We start from the raw sequence: 20892 nt of genomic DNA, 5'->3' as shown, positions 1-20892 counted from the left end.
TTTCTAAAAGGTTCTAAATGTTTCACTAGAAATGTTTTAGGTGCTTTTGTGAAGTTCAGTTACAAAACCACTTCTGATAAATATGTATCTGCTGGTCCACTGAATACTATCTTGAGTGACAGAGATAATGTACCAAGGCTATGTTTGAAAACTAGGTGTTGATTTAGTTTGGTTTTTATTTTAGCCTAATATTTCAGTATGTCTAGTAGCTAAAAGAACTAGACTCAGGAGAAGGGTCTAAACTTCCATTCTCCAGTGCTGTGGGTATCAATTTCCTGATCCATTATGGACGTGGCTCTTGGGATCCTCGAGGTGAGGAGAAAAGATTAGCTGTGCTGCTCCCAGAACAATCTGATGGCCTATGAAATGATATTGGCAAGAACTTCAGAAATAATCATTTGTCTGCCTGTCTGTCTTCTTACCTAGCCTGGTAGAAAGTAATAGCCCCTTGTGTGCTAGTTCAGTAATAAGTGAATAATAAGCTGGAGATTGATAGTGAAGATAGAAAAAAATATACTATTAAAGGGTCATGGTTGAGAGATAAGTATAAAAAGCCTAGAGTAAATGCATTTTCGAGGGAATATTTGATTTTCTTCTTATAGTTGGAAATGATGCTCTGTGATTAGGCTGAATGAATGATTAACAACACTGTTTAGCAGTATTACATTAACTTACATTCAAACTACTCTTTCCTTTAAAAATTACCAAAAAAATAATACATGATATGCTTTTCTTTATTATTTTAGGAGTCGCAGCAGGTATCTACAGGACACAGCACTCCAAGTAAGAATTGCCTGAATTTACACCTGGATTTGGTGAAGATGCTGATTGTGAATGTGAGAAATAAGGGAACCAAGGGCTAGATAAGAAAAAATAGAAACATGAATCATATTGGTCCAGGATCTCAGTTGGCAGACTACTGTTTTGTCCAAATGTGGAATCTTGGGAGTCTCAATCACTATCGACCTATATTGTGGAAGGGGAGGGAACAATCCCTTTAGGCTGACAATGGAAGGAACAATTTGCTGCTTCATTTTAAGTTCCACTGAATATGTGAGAGAATTTAAAGGGAAAAACAGTTGCTTCTCTAAAATGATAAGAAGTGGGTTTAAACTCTATTTATACACATACATGTGCGCACAACACTAATCTCCAAACTGTCTAAAATTCTTGAGAGTTTGGTTTGTTATTTTTTTTATGTATTTATATCCCACGGCACTGTCAATATATATGGTGCTATATAATACATGAAGTATGCCAAAGAAATAACAGATGCTGCTTCAATGAGCATTTAGTTTTGGGCTTTCTTTTGTGTATACATTTTGGCAAGGATGAGGTGTAGAGAGTTTACTTTGCTCCCATCCTTGCCTGTCCTCAGACTAAGTGCACAGACCATGTTACAAAACAGTAGTACTTTAATTACATTTAATTACTGGTAAAACACTTAGCAGCTGTGTTTCAAAACAAGGACTGAGTTGTTCTATGAAACAAAGTATTAATCCTCTCTTCTCTGACCCCTGTGACTGGTATTAATGTTCTCTAGTACAGATTAAAAATACATGGCCCTATCCTGTTCGTGACATGAAAGCATCCCAACCAAAGACTCTATTTTGTTAGCTTCATGACCTGTCAGCTAGCACGGGGCACTATTTGCAAATTACAAAGCTGTGTTTGAAGATGACAAATGCTCTGAGCAGTAGACATGGCTTTGAAACTGACTGGTCACCCACTGGGTGCAGGAAGCAGACACCCAGAGGAAAATGGTAGGGGACTTCAGGCCATTAATACGGTATGGCACTTTGCTAAGGGAGGTTCAGGACAGTGGAAGATGATGTGGAGAACAAGCAGGAGGTGGTGCCACTTAATTGCCAGCATCAGTTTGCTATTGCTGTGAGCACCAGTACTAAGGAAGTAATAAAAAGGCAAAGAGAATGGGGTTCTCTAGAAAAAATAATGAATGCAGTAATGAGAGAAGGAAGCACTAAAGAGCCATAATAGATAAGGCTGTGCAAACACTTGAGGAATTCTGAGCATTATAAACACAAGAGCGGAACTAGAGTGGTTTGTGATGACATCAGAATGTCACAATGTTTACAATACCTTTGGTCATCATTATCCAGTGTTTTATTTTACCTATTTCATAGTCTTTGCAAAATATTCATAGTAAAGATGATTCAAATTGAAGTGGGTAGCAAGGTTGAGGGAATAAGACACTCTCACAGCCAGGTCTTTGCCCAGAACACCTCTTGAAACTGTGAGCTTGTTTTGAGGATTTGGGATATTCTAACAAATGACTCCTGGGGGAGCAGGGGACAAGTGTCAACATAGCCGCTATCCTGTTATACCCAGTCACAAATCTTTGATGTTCCAATTAGCTGATAGACTTCATATTATCTGGTTTACTTTGGGGGTGATCTGAAGCTTGTTGTTAAAGATATTTTGGCTTCAGCTGTTAAAACCACTTTCACCATAAATATTAATAATTTTGCATTTCAGTAGTGTCTTCCAAGGCTCTCAAAAGACTTTACAAACATTAATATGTTTCATTACTGTGATGACTGGTATGTATGTTGCCTTCCTGCTCCATATTCCTATTTGTTTCCTCGTTTCAGCTCCCTGAACTCAGTGTTCTAGCTCCTGTTCTTCTGGTGGCATGTTGCGGGAGGATGGTAGATAGTATTTGGGGTGAAGTTACTCAGGGCCTGTGGCTACATATCTGCCATTGGGACAGTTATGTTTTGTTCAGACTGTTGATGACTCACCGATTTCTCTGGAGGTGGGTGACAGGGGAAGGAACATGTGAGGATTACCTGTTGTGATCCCTCTCTCTGTAATAGGAGGATCACCTGTTGTGATGCCTCCCTCTGCCATTGGCCACTGTTGGCAGACAGGATACTGGGCTAGATGGACCTTTGATCTGACCCAGTATGGCTGTTCTTGTGTTCGTTTGTTCTTATGGTTATTACATGTTTTGATTATGTATCTACATCTTACATCGTATTCCTTGTGTTTTTCTGATTAAATTCAGGGATGCATCAGAGTGTAAAATTATGGCAATAAGCATTCCTATTCTTCAACTGTTAAGTGACAATACTTTATTCAGAATTTTCAGAACTGTGTGCAAAACCTCTATGATGCTGCTAAGGTTACTCTTGCAGCAGAACAGCTTAGGTTGTGATGGCATTGATATTTATTAGGGCTGTTTGATTAATCTCAGTTTTAATCAAACTGTTAAACAATAGAATGCCAACTGAAATTTATTAAACATTTTGGGTGTTTTTTGGCACTTTCAGATATATTGATTTCAGTTATAACACTGAATACAAATTGTATAGTGCTCAATTTATATTTTATATGTATTACAATTTATTTGCACTCTAAAAATGACAAAATAATATTTTTCAAATCACCTCATGCAAGTACTGTAATGCAATCTCTATGATGAAAGAGCAAGTTATGAATGGAGAGTTTTGTGTTATTAGATAAGTGCGCTCAAAAGCAAAACAGTGTAAAACTTCAGAGCATACAAGTCCTGCTTCTTGTTCAGCCTATCACTAAGGGTACATCTACATTGCACCCTCAAATTGAAATAAGATACACAATTTGCGCTATGCAAATTGTGTATCTTATTTCGATTTTATTTCTAAATAGGCTATTTAGAAATTTGGGGTATCTACACAGTGCCATATTTTGAAATAAAGTGCTATTTCAAGCCATCCCTTATCCCTCATGCAATGAGGTTTACAGGGATGGTGAAATAGCGTGTCTGTTATTTCGAAAATTATTTTGAAATAGCAGACGCATTCCTTGGCTGCGGGGTATCTATTTTGGGATACCACTGGTATCCCGAAATAACACTGCAGTATAGACGTACCCTATGACAAACAAGTTTGTTTACCTTTACAAGCGATAATGCTGACCACTTATTTATAATGTCACCTGAAAATGAGAAAAGATGTTTGCATGGCACTTTAGTAGACATCATAGCAAGGTATTAACATACCAGATATGCTAAACATTCATATGTCCCTTCATACATTGGCCACTTTTCCAGAGAAATGCTTCCATGCTGATGACACTCATTAAAAATTCATTAATAAATTTGTGACTCAACTCCTTGAGGAGAATTGAATGTCTCCTTTGTTTTATCCATATTCTGCTGTGTATTTCATATTATAGCAGCTTTTGATGATGCTCCAGCACATGTTCATTTTAAAAACACTTTCACTGCAGATTTGACAAAACTCAAAGAAGGTACCAATGTGAGATTTCTAAAGATAGTTAAAGCACTCAGCCCAAGATTTAAAAATCTGATGTGCCTTCTAAAATCGGAGAGGGATGAGATGTGGAACATGCCTCCAGAAGTCTGAAAAGTGCAGCACTCCAGTGCAAAAACTACAGAAGCCAAACCACCAGAAAAGAAAATCAACCTTCTGCTGGTGGCAACTGACACAGTTTATGAAAACGAACATGTATCAATCTGTACTGCTTTGGATCATTGAGCAGAACTGTTATCAGCATGGATGCATGTCCTATGGAATAATGGTTGAAGCATGAAGGGGCTTATGAATCTTTAGCATATCTGGCACATACATATTTTGTGAGGACATCTACAACTGTACCATGTAAATTCCTGTTCTCGCTTTCAGGTGACTTTATAAACAAGAAGTGAGCAGCATTACCTCCTGTAAATGTAACCACAGGTGTTTGAGCAATTGGTTGAACAAGAAGTAGGACTGAGTACACTTGTAAACTCTAAAGCTTTACATTTTTTTAAATTTTTGAATGCAGTTATTTTATGCATAATTCTACATTTGTAAGTTCAACTTTCATGATATAGAGATTGCACTGCAGTACATAGGTGAATTGATAATTCACCTAATATATTAGGTGAATTGAGAAATACTATTTTTTATTTGTATCATGCAACTATTTGTAATCAACATAAATATAAAGTGAACATTGTATACTTTGTATTTTATGTTGTAATTTACATCAATATATTTGAAAATGGTATTCTATTGTTTAACAGTACAATTAATAGCAATTAATATTTTAAATTACACAATCATTATTAAGTTTTGTAATGACTTAAAATCGCTAATATTTGTGATGAACTCAAAGAGCCAAAATCTTCCTTTGATATGTTGATCCAGCTCCTCAACAAATGTTGGGAGTGGACATTCTGTTCTGTTAAAGAGGAAAACATTTTTAAAGCTTGCCCATCAAAGCAGTGGGTGAATCTGCATGTCATTTGTGGTGGATTGTCCTTGCCTGTGAATTCAGTGATGTTCTGACGATCAAGTTCAGGGATATCTTTGTGATTGGGATAGCCTGAGCAAAAGGCTACTGGCTGAAGATGCTAAGTTTTGAAGCCACAGTTGCTTCATAGAGTGAGGTCGTAGAGAGGATTCAGGCTGGAAGGTGTTCTGTGTCTCAGACAGCTGCTACCTTTGTGTCTACATTTAAACTCCCATTAGCTGCTTATCCAAGTTCCAAGTTGTACAATGCTACCTACTGCTCCACTCTTTGGCCTCAGCAGAGAAAGTTGCCAGCTCCTCACTGTTTCTGCTCTGGCAGTACAGGTCACTTAGCCAATTTCTCTGCCTGTGTGGCTAGAATTGCTCTGTGACATGCTTGTGTGAGGGAAAGAAACTTTAAGCCAGTCTGTTACAGCGCACTGGTTCACAAAGATGGGAAACCTGACGTTTATATTGTAAATGTGGAGATGCACAAAAACCATCTTTCCCAGGGACCAGATGTTTCCTTTAGGACAATCTCCTCATGAGGCAAGGCACTAAAGCTGGAATCCCATAGTGTAATGGTCATCTTTGCTGAGACCCTTCCTGAGCATACTGCTATTTTGAACTAGGGCTAACCTGACTGTAGCAAGCAGTTTTTGACCTTCTAGAGAGCCATCTTTCAGACTGAGACACTTTCTGATGAGTGTCTTGCTCAGCGGGTAAATCAGTCTTTTTGAAGGAAGTAGAGAGATAGCAGGCCTGCAAAAACGTAGGACATTTTTTAGGATTCTTGGCAAACTTTAAAAAGGATTGAGGTAGGTGGGGAAGAAAATGTCTCATCACCTGCTCAGAAAATGATACCCTGAGTTGAACAGGATTAGCTGTTTGTTGAATTGCCTGTACCCCACAATAGTACCTTCAACTAAGAGGAAGCCAGAGCAAATTGGTTGTTGAAGTTTGTAGGAGGACTTTGAAGAGGAGGATCTCAGAGTGTGCATAAGTGTAGGATCAAACAGCTCAGGTAGTTCAGATAAGCAACACCCTTTTATTATGCTTAACAAGCTAAATCTAATTTCCAAATCTTTAAATATTATATATGCTTTGCACATACATGCTGTCTTGAATTTCTGTGGCTCATTGACGTAATGGTGCAGTTTGCTTTCTGTGGACGAAGTAAGGCATTAATTTTCCATTCTCCCTTACTCCTCTATTCAGTAAAATTGCTCTTATCCCTGAAATGTTAAGTGATTGTCAGCATTAAAGCTGCTGCAAACATTCACTGTAGAGTAATTCATTAATATCCTGTTTGGCTAAATAGCATCCCTGCTACAGAACCTAGTCTGCTTTCCTTATTGCCACAACACTAAGCGCTGCTAAGAGCCAAACTAACGTAATGAAGCTTTTCCAGTTGCAGTACACAGCTAACAAATCACTCAGGACTTCACACCCCATTTTCCTGCAAACCCACCAACGTTCACTGTACTAATGTGATATTAACTAAAGTATTAGTTACAAATAGATTATCTGTGTTGAACTATTATTTGTTTTGGGATGTGGATATGGTATTGCCCAATATTTCAGGGCAGATTGTTGCTAAGCCAGTCTATGCACAGTATATCCAGTGACAGGCATAAAGCCACACAGAACAAGAAAGAACACCTGAACTTTGGGAAATTCAGAGCCAAATTTCCCAGCTCCAACTTGTCAACTGAATCTGAGCACCACAAGACTTAAGAAATTTGGATTCAAATTTGCACATCACTGGCCCATGTCTAGTCACGCCCAAATACAGACTTTATCTCCCCCTCAATTTCCTCCCCCCAAAATTAACCCCATTTTCTTGGGGAGAAAATGATGACACAGGTACTTATATTTTAATTAAAGCAACTGTGTAGGGAGGCATCTAAGGGTGCATCTAGACCATGTTGCTCTTTCAGGATACCAGAAGTATCCCAAAATAGCAACAGTGTGTCTTTAAAAGCCCCCGCTATTTCCTAAAATAGCAGCCGTGCTATTCCAGTGTCCCTGTAACCCTTGTTCCGCAAGGGTTAAGGTTTTTGTCGGAATAGTGCCTTATTTTGAAATTTGGCTCTGTGTAGACAGTGACAAATTTCAAAATAAGCTCTTTCGATTTTGACTCTGAATAAAGCGCAAATTGCGTAGCTTATTCCGACAGATGGATGCTGTCTAGACACACCCTAATAGTTACAACTGGGAGTCAGTATTCCTGAGTTCTAATTCCTGTCCCAGACAGTAAGTTACTGTATGATTTTGAATAACAACTTCAACAGCTCTTTCTTTTAATCAGGCCTCTAAAATGGGTTTATAGGATGTTGGGTCTTAATTAATGTAATTATATAACAATGTAATTATACAATGTAATTATATAACATATAAAAATTATTTTATGATCATTCTGTGTGTAGAATTATAGAATACTACAATTGGAAGGGACCTCTAGAGGTCATCAAGTCCAGCCCCCTGCCCTCACAGCAGGACCAAGCACAATCTAGATCATTGCCGATAGATGTCTGTCTAACCTGCCCTTAAATATCTCCAGTGATGAAGATTCCACAAACTCCCTAGCCAATTTATTCCAGTATGTAACCACAAGTACTGGAAATCTAAACCCTTAAAACATATTTACAAGAGTAATATCTGTAAGTTTTTCCTAATGTCCAACCTAAACATTCCTTGCTGCAGTTTAGACCCATTGCTTCTTGTCCTATCATCAGAAGCCAAGGAGAACAATTTTCTCCCTCCTCCTTATAACACCCTCTTAGATACTTGTAAACTTCTATCATGTCCCCTCTCAGTCTTCTCTTTTCTAAACTAAACAATCCCAGTTGCAAAAGCTTGATAAAAATAGATATGACAAGCTTCATGTCAATGCTTCTGATTGGTTTAAAATCATGGATCTGTTTTTAAGGCTGGTGATAAGAACAACTTTTCCCTTCCTTCCAAAGGTAAACAATATTTCAGTCCTCTCCCCCTCCCCCACTTAGCCTAGAAGGTCTAGAAACATCTGTTACATGTTACCAAAGCATCATGGAACAAGTGTGTAAGCTAAGCAAAATCTCCTTTCCTAGACCCCTGCTCAAACAACTATTTCAGCTTGTCTCAAGATTGCACTGGGAAAATACCAGGAGTGAAATCCAGTTAAGTCAATGGCAAACCTCCCATTGACTTCAAGGGGCTAAAATTTCTCCTCAGAGGTTCATTTCATACCTTAAGTCTTTCCTCGTTTGGAAGTGGAAATCAAACTTGAGAATTTTGGCAACAGCAATTAAATATGTAACACGGAAATTCTTGTAATGTCTTGGGAGTCTTATCCAAAGCCCTTCAAAGTCAATTAGGGTATGTCTACACTACAGCACTATTTCAAAATAACTCGCGGTATTCTGAAATAACTTAGTCTGCGTCTACACAGCAGACAGTTATTTCGAAATAATGTCAAAATACTATCAAACTAGAGGACTTCTTACTCTGACTCCTATAAACTTCATTGTACGAGGAATAAGAGAAGTCGGAAGAAGAGTGCTTCATTTCTAAATAAGTGCTGCGTGGACGCTCCCTATTTCTAAATAAGCTATTTTGAAATAAGGTACGCAATTGACTTAGCTCAATTTGCGTAGCTTATTTTGAGTTAAGCCCTGCAATGTAGACATACCCTTAGAGATTTTGTATGGAGTTCAATGGGTGTGAATCAGGTGTGTCACTCAAGAAAACACTGAAGCAATTTGACGAAGGAAAGCATTTTACCCCTCACATTGCAAAGGATATCACAGAATACAAACAAATTTTAATTTGACAAAACTCATTAAAACTGAATGGAAGAACACTGATAAACAGCACATCAGTGACCATTGATAAAGAAGTAACTAGGCTGTTGGCTTAGCACAGAAACAAAATTTTGCATGTAGACTATAAATAAGTACAAGCAAGGTGGTACAATTCCAAAAACAATACAAAAATCCAACCCTCTCAAGGCTGCAGCCACAGTTATTTGCGTAGCCTTAAAGTCAAGTTCTAGATAGCCTAGCCCAAAGATGGCTGTGTACCCTCCACAATTGTGTTAGAACTAGGGACTGTCTAACACTGGGGTTCCTTGGGTTATTCAGAGAGAGTATTCACAAGGTGAATCAAGCAGTTTATTTTGGAGCACGGGGGAGAGGAGAGATCCCAAAACCCATCAGACTGATCTGTCACCTCAGGCCTATAATGATTAGGTCCCCAAAGCATTCTGTTTTTCTGTCTTGCCGGCAGCTAATCTTACAGTTTCCTGTCTTCTTGCTAGGGATCTTATAGGCATGAAATTGTCAGACCTGCTTTACAACTTGTCACTAAGCACATGTGCATGTGACAGGACAAGTCATATTAGAGTTAACTCCCAGTTTGCAAGTTCTCAGGTAGTACCCTAACTGTTTGCCATAAGGTATTTAAAAAGCATTCTTCTGCACACTTTGAAAGTGTTAAAATTAGCATGATAATGTATTGACCTCTAGCACCATAAAGATTTTTACATTCACTCATTTTTCATATTATTTTTCTTCTTTTTTAAGGGAAAGACGATACTGAGCAAAAGAATACAGAAAACAGTGCATCACATACATCGTAAGTCAGTTTTATGTTTGTGATCAGAGATGATTGCTATGTTTTTATCTGCTTTATCATGCCAAATGGTGTGTTTGTTTTCATTAAGATGAAGCTCTTTTGCTGATGCTATTCTTTAAAAGGCTTTTAAGTAATGATATATAGTTAATTGCTCATAAATCATTAGCATCCTTTAATGTGAAAGATCTTGAAAAGTGAGATGGCTCTGTATCGAGCTGATATCAACAATATTAAATTGTTTTTGGTGGAGTGAGTGAATGAGGTTGGCTTTTACAACTGGAGAGGTCCAACATTATCTTAAAGCTGCAGAAGTTTTTCACATTTTCCAGAAAATATCATGTCACCTATGCCTTTGATGTACTGATGTAATTTTAAAAGTCTGCAGTCTGCAACTTCACCTCTGAATTACTTGAAATCCAATTATAGCTACCTCTGGTCTCTCTCAATTTTGTTGATGTTTTTGAATTAACAAAAGCAGTTGAGAAACATATGAGAGCAGGCATTTGCAATATATCAGTGTTCACCTTTACTTTAATGTAACAGTAAAAGTTTTCCCAGCTTTTTTTTTTTTAAGTCTACAAGGAAATTAACTGATTTACTGTTACCAGAATAAACCAACTCTTCAGAGGGACACAAAAAACAAAATACAGGCTAGGTCAGCAAACTTGATTTCTCTCACATGAGTTAGGAGAGGTTTGAATTTCTACAAAATCACTCACCCTTTCAATCCCGTTTGAGTGGGAGAGGAATTCTTTTCAAAGTGCAGTCATATGAATTTTAGAGAGTGTCTCATCTGCAATTTGTGTCCTCTAGCTCCTGTTATTTAAATTCAGAGTGTTAGATCATGTAAGTCTTTCAAAGTGTCATTATTTGTTGCACGGCCGAAAGTAGCCACAGAAAGTACAATGTGCGATTATTGAATGTTTTGATTTCTGATATAAATATATATTTAAAATATCCTGAAAATGAATCTAAAAACACGTTTGACATATTGTATGAATGACTTGTGCTGTAGATGTTTCTGTAGAATGTAATTACAATATGTTATATTTAGTCAAACGTGTTTAATAAACAAAGCACTCGTTCCATTATGTCTTCTGATAATATGACTGTTGGGAATGGTTAATGTTGTAGGTTGGTATAGAATGCTTCCAATAGTTGCCATTAAAAAAAATGATATTACAATGAAGACTTAAAGGAGAAGAGTTTTAATGCCATCTGGAGGTATCATGGAGAAATGAACACTTATTTTTGCTAATATTTAATATGTAAAACATAAGCAGACATAATCTTGGGGTTGGGTCATATTTTAGTGGGGATATATATGAGGTTTACTTATTCTTTTTAGTAAAATTTCTTGAAAATTCTGTAAATTGTATTATGTGAATGCAGAACTTCCTACAAGTGTTTGTGGCAGACTAGTTAAAGTGTCATTAGCAGACTGTAGTACAGGCAGTCCCTGGGTTACGTACAAGATAGGGACTGTAGGTTTGTTCTTAAGTTGAATCTGTATGTAAGTCGGAACTGGCATCCAGATTCAGCCGCTGAATCTATACACCAGTTCTGACTTACATACAGATTCAACTTAAGAACCCCAGGCGTCCCCAACTTAAGAACCCCTAGCTACTGAAACTGATCAGCAGCTGATTCCAGGAAGCCTGGGGCAGAGCAACTCTTCCTCGGGCTTCCTGTAGTCAGCCGCTGGTCAGTTTCAGCAACGGCTAACTTGGGGACGCCTGGGGTAGAGCAGCTCGGGTGCTGCTGGGTTGGTCCAGTAGCGCGGCCGCTCCTCGGCGCTACTGGACCAACCCAGCAGCACCCCAGCTGCTCTGCCCCAGGCGTCCTGATTCAGCCACTGCTGAAACCGATCAGCAGCGGCTGAATCAGGACTCCTGGGGCTGAGCAGCTGGGGTGCTGCCGGGTTGGTCCAGTAGCGCCAAGGAGCGGTGCTGCGGGACCAACCGGCAGCGCCCCACCTGCTCTACCACAGGCCCCGGGCTTTCCTCCACATCTCCCTGGTCTGCTGGGGGGGGGCACTAGCTGTGTCCCCCCCCAGCAGACTAGGGAGACGCAGAGCAAAGCGGCGGAGAACCCGGGCCGGACCGCGGCGCTTCCAGATCAGCGCCGCGGTCCGGCCCGGGTCCTCCGCGGCTTTGCTCAGTGTCTCCCTGGTCTGCAGATCTGGAAGCGGCCGCGGGTCCGGCCCCGGGTCCTCCGCCGCTTTGCTCCCCGTCTCCCTGGTCTGCTGGCTCCCACAGCAGACCAGGGAGACGGGGAGCAGCTTTTCTCGCCCCGGAGGAGGCGGGCGGTGGGACCAGGCGTCCCGCCGCTTGAGTCCTCCGGGGCGAGAAAATCCCCGTTCGTAACTGCGGATCCGACATAAGTCGGATCCGCGTAACTCGGGGACTACCTGTAAATAAATTGCACTAGAATGTGACCTTATTCGTATTAAATAGTATGTTTCCCAATGGGTGGTTGTCTTGTTGAACCCCATTGAAACTGTATACTCCTCTACTTCATAGATTCAGAGATTCCAAGGCCAAAAGGAACCACTGTGATCATCAAGTCTAATGTTCACTATAACACAGGCCAGAGAACTTCCCTAAAATAATTCCTAGATGTATCTTTTAGAAAAGCATCCAATTTTGATTTACAATTGTCAGTGATGGAGAATCCACTACAGCCCATGGTAAATTGTTCCAATGGTTACTTATGCTCACTGTTAGAATTTTACACCTTATTTCCAGCATGAATCTGTCTAGCTTCAACTTCCAGCTATTAGATCATTGAATACCTTTTCTGCTAGATAAATGAGCCCATTATTAAATATTTGTTCCCCATGTAGGTATCTGTAGACTGTAAACAGCTAACCCCTTAATCTTCTCTTTGTGCATCTAAATAGATTGAACTCCTTGAGTCTTATCACTATAAGGCATGCTTTCAGATGTAGTACAGATTGAACCTCCCTGGTCCAGCCCCCTTGGGACATGACTGGTCCTAAATGAGGGAGTTTACCGGACCAGGTGAGGTCAATTCCATCCCTTTCCTGATGGATCTCAGGCTCTTCCAGGGTTCATTAGCAGACCTAATGGAACTCTGTCCCCCAGCCGCTGGCTCCCAGCTTTGCTGCCCAGTCCCTGCCGCTGCAGCTCTGCTGCCCTGGGACCATCAGGCTCTGCTCACCCTAGGGCTGCCATAGCTCCAGTGCCCAGGGACTGCTGGGACTCCACTGTCCCTGGGTTGCTGTGGCTCTCATGCACCGACACTGCCACAGCTCCAGGATGTCAGGGCTGCTGGACTCCATTATTCCAGGGTTGACGCAGCTTCCCGGCTCCAGCGCTGCCAGGGCTCCACTCCTTGAGGCCGCCACAGCTTCTGCAGCTTTGCTACCCTGGGCCGTCGGAGCTGCTGCTGCGGATCTGCTGCTCTGTAGCCACTGGGGCTCCACTGCTCCGGCCAGCCCCATGGCCACCCAGCCTCCCGGATTTCCCTATGCTGACTTACCTGATTTGCATCCCTTTTCCGGAATTTGGGGCCAGTCTAGACGTAGCCTAATTGACTTATTCTCCCCCTACAGATCACTGTAGCTTGTAGCTGAACTATATCTCCTGGACCGGTTTTCCAACTGGCAAAGAAATCTTGAAAAAATGCCAGACCAGAGTGTGAGCCTTCACATTAGAACCCAGAACCTGCAAAGACAGAAGCAAGGATGAGGAAACCATTGTGATTAGTTTGAATGAGTGTTTAGCTGGTGAGGTGGAAGGAGCATGAATCTTTGCTGGGCAGAACTGTAAGGGGCCCTTGGGCTTAAGAACATTAAGAACTACTTTTCGGGGGAAGGTTATCATTCCTGGGGAAGGTTTCAGAGCAGTCCAGTAGGAGTCATTAGCCTGCTCATCTCAGTAGAGAACAAGTGGCATTTCTGAGACTGAGGGAAGAAGCATAAAGAGCTTTAAAGGTTTCTCATCTTTAAAAAAAATCCATAAAACAATTCACATTGGCCTTGATAAAAGTGAGAGAGAAAAAATGGGAGGAACAACTTAATTGTTTTTTCCCTTAACTAAAGTCTTTTTTTGGCTTGTTACAAGCCACAGGTACAAATCTAATGCACATGGTTACAATGGCAGTTTATTCATCCTTTTCCTACATTTACTGCCTCCCTGTAATATAATGGAGATTGTCTCTCTCCTAGAGCTGAAAGGGACTTTGAAAGATCATTGAGTCCAGCCCCCTGCTTTCACAGCAGGACCAAGGACCATCCCTGACAAATTTTTGCCCCAAATCCCTAAATGGCCTCCACAAGGATTGAACTCACAACCCTGGGTTTAGCAGGCCAATGCTCAAACCACTGAGCTATCCCTCCCCTCAACATTATTCACACAGCTTGGAAAGGACAGGTTTATCACCCCTCTGAATCAGGCAGAAATATTGAATTGAACATTTACATGAAGTCTTTCTCAGAGATTACCACTCATTGAGCCAGTATTCTCCAGGACAGCAAAAACAATCACATAACTTGTCTGGATTTCTCCTGAGTCACTTGACCAAAGGAAGTATCTGCAACCTTTCAAAGCAGAGAAGACTGCAGTATATTTTTAGTAAACATACAGCCAATGTTAAGCAAGTTTTATTTCTGCCTGTATTATCTCTCTATGTTTCTGCAGGAATTATCTCTAGTAATAATATTTACCACTTAAAAGAGCTTTATAACATTAGCTTACTGACTGGATCTTTGAAGACCTGAGGAAGTAGATGAATAAGCATACTTATCCTAGTGTTACAGATAAACTGGGGCAAATATCAGTGTGTGACTTACCCAAGACTATACAGGAAGCCAGTGAAAGGTGATATTCTGCATACGGACATGCCAGGATGACTGTAAGAAATGACCTAAAGATTGCATTGACATGAGCAGTCAGTAAGGAGGATTTAAGCACACCAGAATTTTCTCCACATAGATTCATGTTACTTGTGACTAGGAAGACCCATATTTAAATATAGATTTTAAATCAAAAGCACTCTGGATCGGAGGAGCTTCATTTTACATTATCTTATTACATAGAGAAGTTCATGGATGACCTGATCAAAGCTTCCCTGAATGTTTAAAAGCTATACATCTCAAGAAGGAATTTTTCATGGCTGGTTGAAAATTTTGGTTTTATTATGGGGTTGGCTTTTGTTGACCAGTTAGTTGTTTTTTTTAATCGGGTTTTCAACCAAATTAATATATTTTCAGAAAGTTTCTGTTTAAAACAAAAAACAAACAAAAAAATCCCCAGAAAACTTAAATCTTTATTCCCCCATGATTGGCAATTACTGTCTGAAATTAGTTTAGTGCTTGGCAATTTTCAGGTAAAATACTCAATTTTGCCAGCCAAAAACTTTAAAAGATTTGTTTTCTTGACATAAGTAAAAAAAAAAAAAAAATGTGATCCAAGTGGGAAAAAAATCATTTTGATTACCAGGGTCTGTACCCCATGCATGCCACACTCACTGATCTCCCTCTCTCTTGGGAGTAGGTGTCTGGCTGGGGGAAGAGGGCAGGAGCAGGCTGGGGGGATAGGTATCTGATTCGGGGGAGGGTGCAGGAGTAGGCTGGCGCTACATGTCAGGCTGGGTGGGGAGGGTACAAGAGCAGGAGAGGATACAGGAGCAGGCTGGGGGTAAGTGTCTGGCCTGGAGTCCATATGCTCAAAAAGGTTGGGAACCACTGGTTTAGGGGATCTCTTTTAGCAGTGTGAAATATATCAATACTCCCTTCTCTCAAAAAGTGACACTGCAGTCCCATAGGGCCAGGATTTCATGCCAAAAGTCTGAATCAGAGCAGATGGGACGCAGTTAATATGAAATTCCACTTGTATTAAAAATGACATAGTTTACATTGGTCTCTGGGACTTTTTTCTTTTGAAAACAACTTTGTGTCATATCACTTACTGCTTTGATGTTTTTGAAAGGTATGTCTCTCAGGGTATGTCTACACTACCCTCCTAATTCGAACCAGGAGGGTAATGTAGGCATACCTCACTTGCAAATGAAGCCCGGGATTTGAATTTCCCGGGCTTCATTTGCATGAAGCCAGCTGGCGCCATTTTTAAATGCCGGCAATTCGAACCCCGTGCCGTGCGGCTACACGCGGCATGGAGTAGCTAGTTCGGATTAGGCTTCATAATCCGAACTAGCTGTACTCGTGGAATGAGGAGCAGCCACGTTTATGCAAATGAAGCGGGGGATTTAAATCCCCGCTTCATTTGCAATTGCGATGTGTCTAATTTTCATCCCTTTTATGGAAAAGGGATGCAGTCTAGAGACAGCCCCACTATTTTGTGACAAAACCTGACTTTTATTGTCAAAACTGTAGTGTAGACAATGCCTTCGTAACTTCGTATGTTCTTTCATCCTAGGATCTAATGTGTTTATACATCCTAGGATCTAATGTGTTTTGATTAGTAACCTCCCAGGTATAGTAGCTACTCATTTATTATCTATCTTTACAATGCCTGTTGCACATAAAAGTAATTACAATCACTAGAAGCTGCCCTTATGTTGAATCTACTCTTGACTCAGAACAGCAGGGGAAGAAATTTAATTTAATAGGTGACAAAGCTTGTAAATAAATAAAGATATAGAGAGACTTTTATCAGTTTTAAAATTTCCCACAATATTCAGCATTATTTCAAACTCTATGCCAAAAGCCAAGAGACATGTTTGATAGGTTTGCGTAAATTGTGGATTAATTTATGTTTGAAGAAATTCACTTGGAATAAAATTAGCCAATTTAAACAGCTAAAATATAATATTACATAAGGAAATTGACTTCTTTAAGTAACCAGAAGTATATCTTTATCTTACCTTTACTTTTATCTTACCACTATTTTAGTTGGACTTCTTTTGGGAGTGGTTCATTGAGTATTTTGAATGTAGGATTACCTCTAAATATCATGGTGGTTAATGAGGCAATATCAGGAAATCCTGGAGATATACTGTCCTATGGAAAATTATATTTTATGTGAACTACTTTCAGAAATGCATGCATGGTCCAACTTGCTCACCCTCTCTCAAGAAAGTGATAAATTGACTCATAGACTCTTACAAGTTTTTTGTTGCTGAATTAAGATTCCTTGTTGCCTTGGTAACCAGTTTTGGAACGACTGTACTCTGGGTGACTGCTGTCTGAAATCTGAAACCCTCTGCTGTACTGTGGAGTTTGGGTTGATACTCAGTTTGTACATTGTCATCAGTTGTATGTAGTATGCTGCTGTTTTGTCCAGTGAGTTTAAGGGAAAGAGAAATAAAATGAAATAAAATCACTACTAAAGAAAATTAATGCAAAGATAACTTTTCAGTATTTTGGGCTCATGTTCATATATGTATTACTTCTTTTCCCCCACTAGTTACTTTTGGTCAAGGAAGGCTTTAATGTGAATCAATGCTGAATCAGTGGTTCGTGGAGAGTTGAGGTAGGTGGGGGGTGGAAGAGAGAGAGAGATAGAATTCTGTCAAGCTTCCAAATAAAATAAACTATCATTTTGTAAGAAAGAAATGCTAAGACTGAGGTCATGGTATGGAAAAAGTCTGTTTCACAGACTCTTTAGTGTGATTTTGGGCCATTTTTTTCAATGGAGATATTCCATTAACATTTGAACACTAAAGCTCATCTAGGAATGGAAAGATTTTGGAATTTGAAGATTGTTCATTTTCTACTTTGTGCATTTATTATTTTAATTGCAAAAAAGATTTTTTTTGAATGAGATGCTTCTTGGTCTGTTTAATTATTTAAAAATCATGAAGACCTTATTAAGGAAATTTAAATAAACGACAAGGCAGTGAGCTCACAAAGCGACTTCATAAGCTTGGCAGATGACTTTTTATTTGCTATCCACTGAAATACAGAAAGATATTGAAACCTGAAATTGAGATAAATTTACTACTGTTGAAATGTCCTGCTGTTCAGCTATGAATAGTTAAGACTTTTTTAACCATAAAAATTAATTTGCTGACAGTTTCAACATAAGTTAATTTGTCATAGCTAACCAGGCAAATTAGTAAAGTTCTCTTGCCTTAATTTCTGGACTTGGATCTGACAGTCATAGAGCATTAAACTATTTTTAGCTGTATGGGAACAAATAACTCTTTGAATCTTATGAGAATGTTATTACAAGCAAGATTACTGGTTTTTGATTTGCTAAGCTACAACTAGAGTCTGCCTTCTTCAGGGTAAGAATATTTCCATATTATTATTATGACACCTTTAGTATCTAAAGAGTAAGGATATTGTATACCTTGTGTACGTTGACTTTAACCATATCATTTTTTGTTAGTATGCAGACAACGTACATTTCCCAAGAGATGTAGAATGAATGTATTGGCAGTATGAGATTTGTGATAGGCTTGAGGAGTCAAGAAGATGACACACTGAAGTGATCAAACTAGAAATTGACCCGGCCAAAAGTTTGGATGAAGACAGTTGTTCCAAAGTTTATTTTAAAGGGTTGTATTACAGATTGTTTCCAAATCAAATCTTTGCCTCTGATTTACAAAGATAAAAGCAAACTTTTAGTCCTAAGTAGAAGACAGCATTTGGTCCAAGAAGTAAATATAACTGGGTCATTTGGAAATAGTGACCATAATGTAGTAAAATTTAACATCCCTGTGGCAGGAAAAACACCTCAGCAGCCCAATACTTTGGCATTTAATTTCAGAAAGGGGAACTACACAAAAATGAGGAGGTTAGTTAAACAGAAATTAAAAGATAGAGCGCCAAATAGTAAAATCCCTGCAAACTGCATGGAGACTTTTCAAAGACACCATAAGAGAGGGCCAATTTAAAGGTATACCCCAAATTAAAAAACACAGTAAGAGAACAAAAAAGTGCTACCGTGGCTTAACAACCAAGTAAAAGAAGCAGTAAGAAATAAAACGGCATAGTTTAAAAAGTGAAAGTTAATCCTAGTGAGAAAAATAAAAAGGAGCATAAACTCTGTCAAATTAAATATAAAAATATAATAAGGAAAGCCAAAAAAGAGTTTGAAGAACAGCTAGCCAAAACCTCAAAAAGTAATAGCAAAATGTTTTCTAAGTACATCAGAAGCAGGAAACCTGCTAAAACAGTGGAAACCCGGATGATTGAGATGCTAGAGGAGCACTCAAAGACGATAAGGTCATTGCAAAGAAACTAAATTAATTCTTTGCTTCAGTCTTCATGGCTGAGGATATTAGGGAGATTCCCAAACCCGAGCCATTCTTTTTAGGTGACAAATCTGAGGAATTGTCCCAGATTGAGGTGTTATTAGAGGAGGTTTTGGAACAAATTGATAAACTTAACAGTAACAAGTTACCAGAACCAGATGGCATGCACCCAAGCGTTCTGAAAGAACTCAAATGTGAAATTGCAGAACTGTTAACTTTCTTTTATAACCTATCCCTTAAATCAGCTTATGTACCTAATGACTGGAAGATAATGAACATGACACTAATATTTAAAAAGAGCTTTAGAGGTGATCCTGGGAATTATAGACCAATAAATCTAACATCAGTATTGGGCAAATTAGCTGAAACTGTCATTAAGAAGAGAATTATCAGACACATAGATGAACATAATTTGTTGGGGGAAAGTCAACATGGATTCTGTAAAGGGAAATCATGCCTTACTAATCTACTAGAGTTCTTTGAGGGGGGTCAACAAGCATGTAGACAACGGGGAATCCAGTGGATATAGTGTACTTAGATTTTCAGAAAGTCTTTGACAAGATTCCTCACCAATGGCTCTTAAGTAAAGTAAGTTGTCATAGGACAAGAAGGTAGGTTCTCTCATGGATTCACAACCAGTTAAAAGACAAGAAACAAAGGGTAGGAATAAATGGACAGAGGTAACTAATGGTGTCTTCCAACGGTCCATACTGGGACCAATCCTATTTATAAATGATCTGGAGAAAGTGGTAAACAATGAGGTGGCAAAATTTGCAGATGATACTAAACTGCTCAAGATAAAACAAAACAGACTGTGAAGAACTTCAAAAGGATCTCACAAAACTAGGTGATTGGGCAACAAAATGGCAGATGAATGTTAATATTCATAAATGCAAAGTAATGCCCATTTGAAAAACAATGGCAACTGTACTTACAAAATGATGGGGACTATTTTAGCTATAACCACTCAAGAGAGAGATCTTTGAGTCATTGTGGATAGTTCTCTGAAAACATCCATTCAATGTGCAGCGGCAGTCAAAAAAGCAAACAATGTTAGGAATAATTAAAAAAGGGATAGAGAATAATAAAGAGTCTATCTTATTGCCTCTATATAAAACCATAGTACGCCCACATATTGAATACTGTGTACAGATGTGGTCACCTTATCTCAAAAAAGATATATTGGCATTAGAAAGGGTTCAGAAAAGGACAATAAAAATAATCAGGGGTTTGGAACAGGTCTGTACTGGTTCCTGTCAGTGGGAGGCCATGGTCCTGTTCAGGGCAGGGAAAAAACAGTCAAGCAGTAGCTTTTGGGTAAGCCGAGTGGCAATTTATGAGCCCAAGCCCTTGATCAGGGCGGGGCAACAAACAGTAAAGTAGTTTAACAGTCCAAAACCCAGGCCAGTCTGCAGGATGACCCCGGGGTTGGTTCTCCTTGCTGGCGGAGAGCCAACTAGTGCAAGGGTTTCTCTTCCTACCTGGGGAACCTGCCACCCAAGGGAAGAGGTGCAGGGAGGATGTGGGCCCACACGCTCAGCTGTGTCCCAGCCCAGAGCCCTGACAATGGCAGCACGGTGGCCACTGGGTCAGCGGGGTTACGGACCACAATACGCTGACCAGGGCTGTGAGTCAGCGGAGATCCAAGCCGCAACCTGCTGCCCAACCAACCTCCAGAGGGAGAATTGAGTGCTGAAAGTGATATGTGATCACTGCAGTGGGGAGGAACCCAGAAGAATGGAGAGAAGGTTCTTGAGCTGCATAGCCTGAGATACAAACAGAATTACTTGGATAAAGAGGAACATTCATTAACAGGTGACTTGACAGCTAAATAGGATCTCAGGGGTTT

General features: G+C 39.6%; 1 protein-coding gene across 3 annotated transcripts in view; it reads left to right on the top strand.

Annotated features, from left to right (window-relative positions):
• The window catches only part of AFF3 (ALF transcription elongation factor 3), a 456198-nt gene that overhangs the window by 273253 nt on the left and 162053 nt on the right, over window positions 1–20892 (top strand). For all 3 annotated transcript variants that reach the window (XM_075916914.2, XM_075916923.2, XM_075916908.2), the window contains exons 6-7: window positions 747–783; window positions 9806–9857. In XM_075916914.2, coding sequence (XP_075773029.2) covers window positions 747–783; window positions 9806–9857 — 89 coding nt within the window. The remainder of the gene's footprint in view (window positions 1–746; window positions 784–9805; window positions 9858–20892) is intronic.

The sequence above is a fragment of the Pelodiscus sinensis genome, chromosome 1, assembly GCF_052426305.1.
Source record: "Pelodiscus sinensis isolate ZL-2025 chromosome 1, ASM5242630v1, whole genome shotgun sequence".
Taxonomy (NCBI): domain Eukaryota; kingdom Metazoa; phylum Chordata; order Testudines; family Trionychidae; genus Pelodiscus; species Pelodiscus sinensis.
Note: the sequence above shows the minus strand (reverse complement) of the source record. Positions and strands in the feature narration are given on the sequence as shown.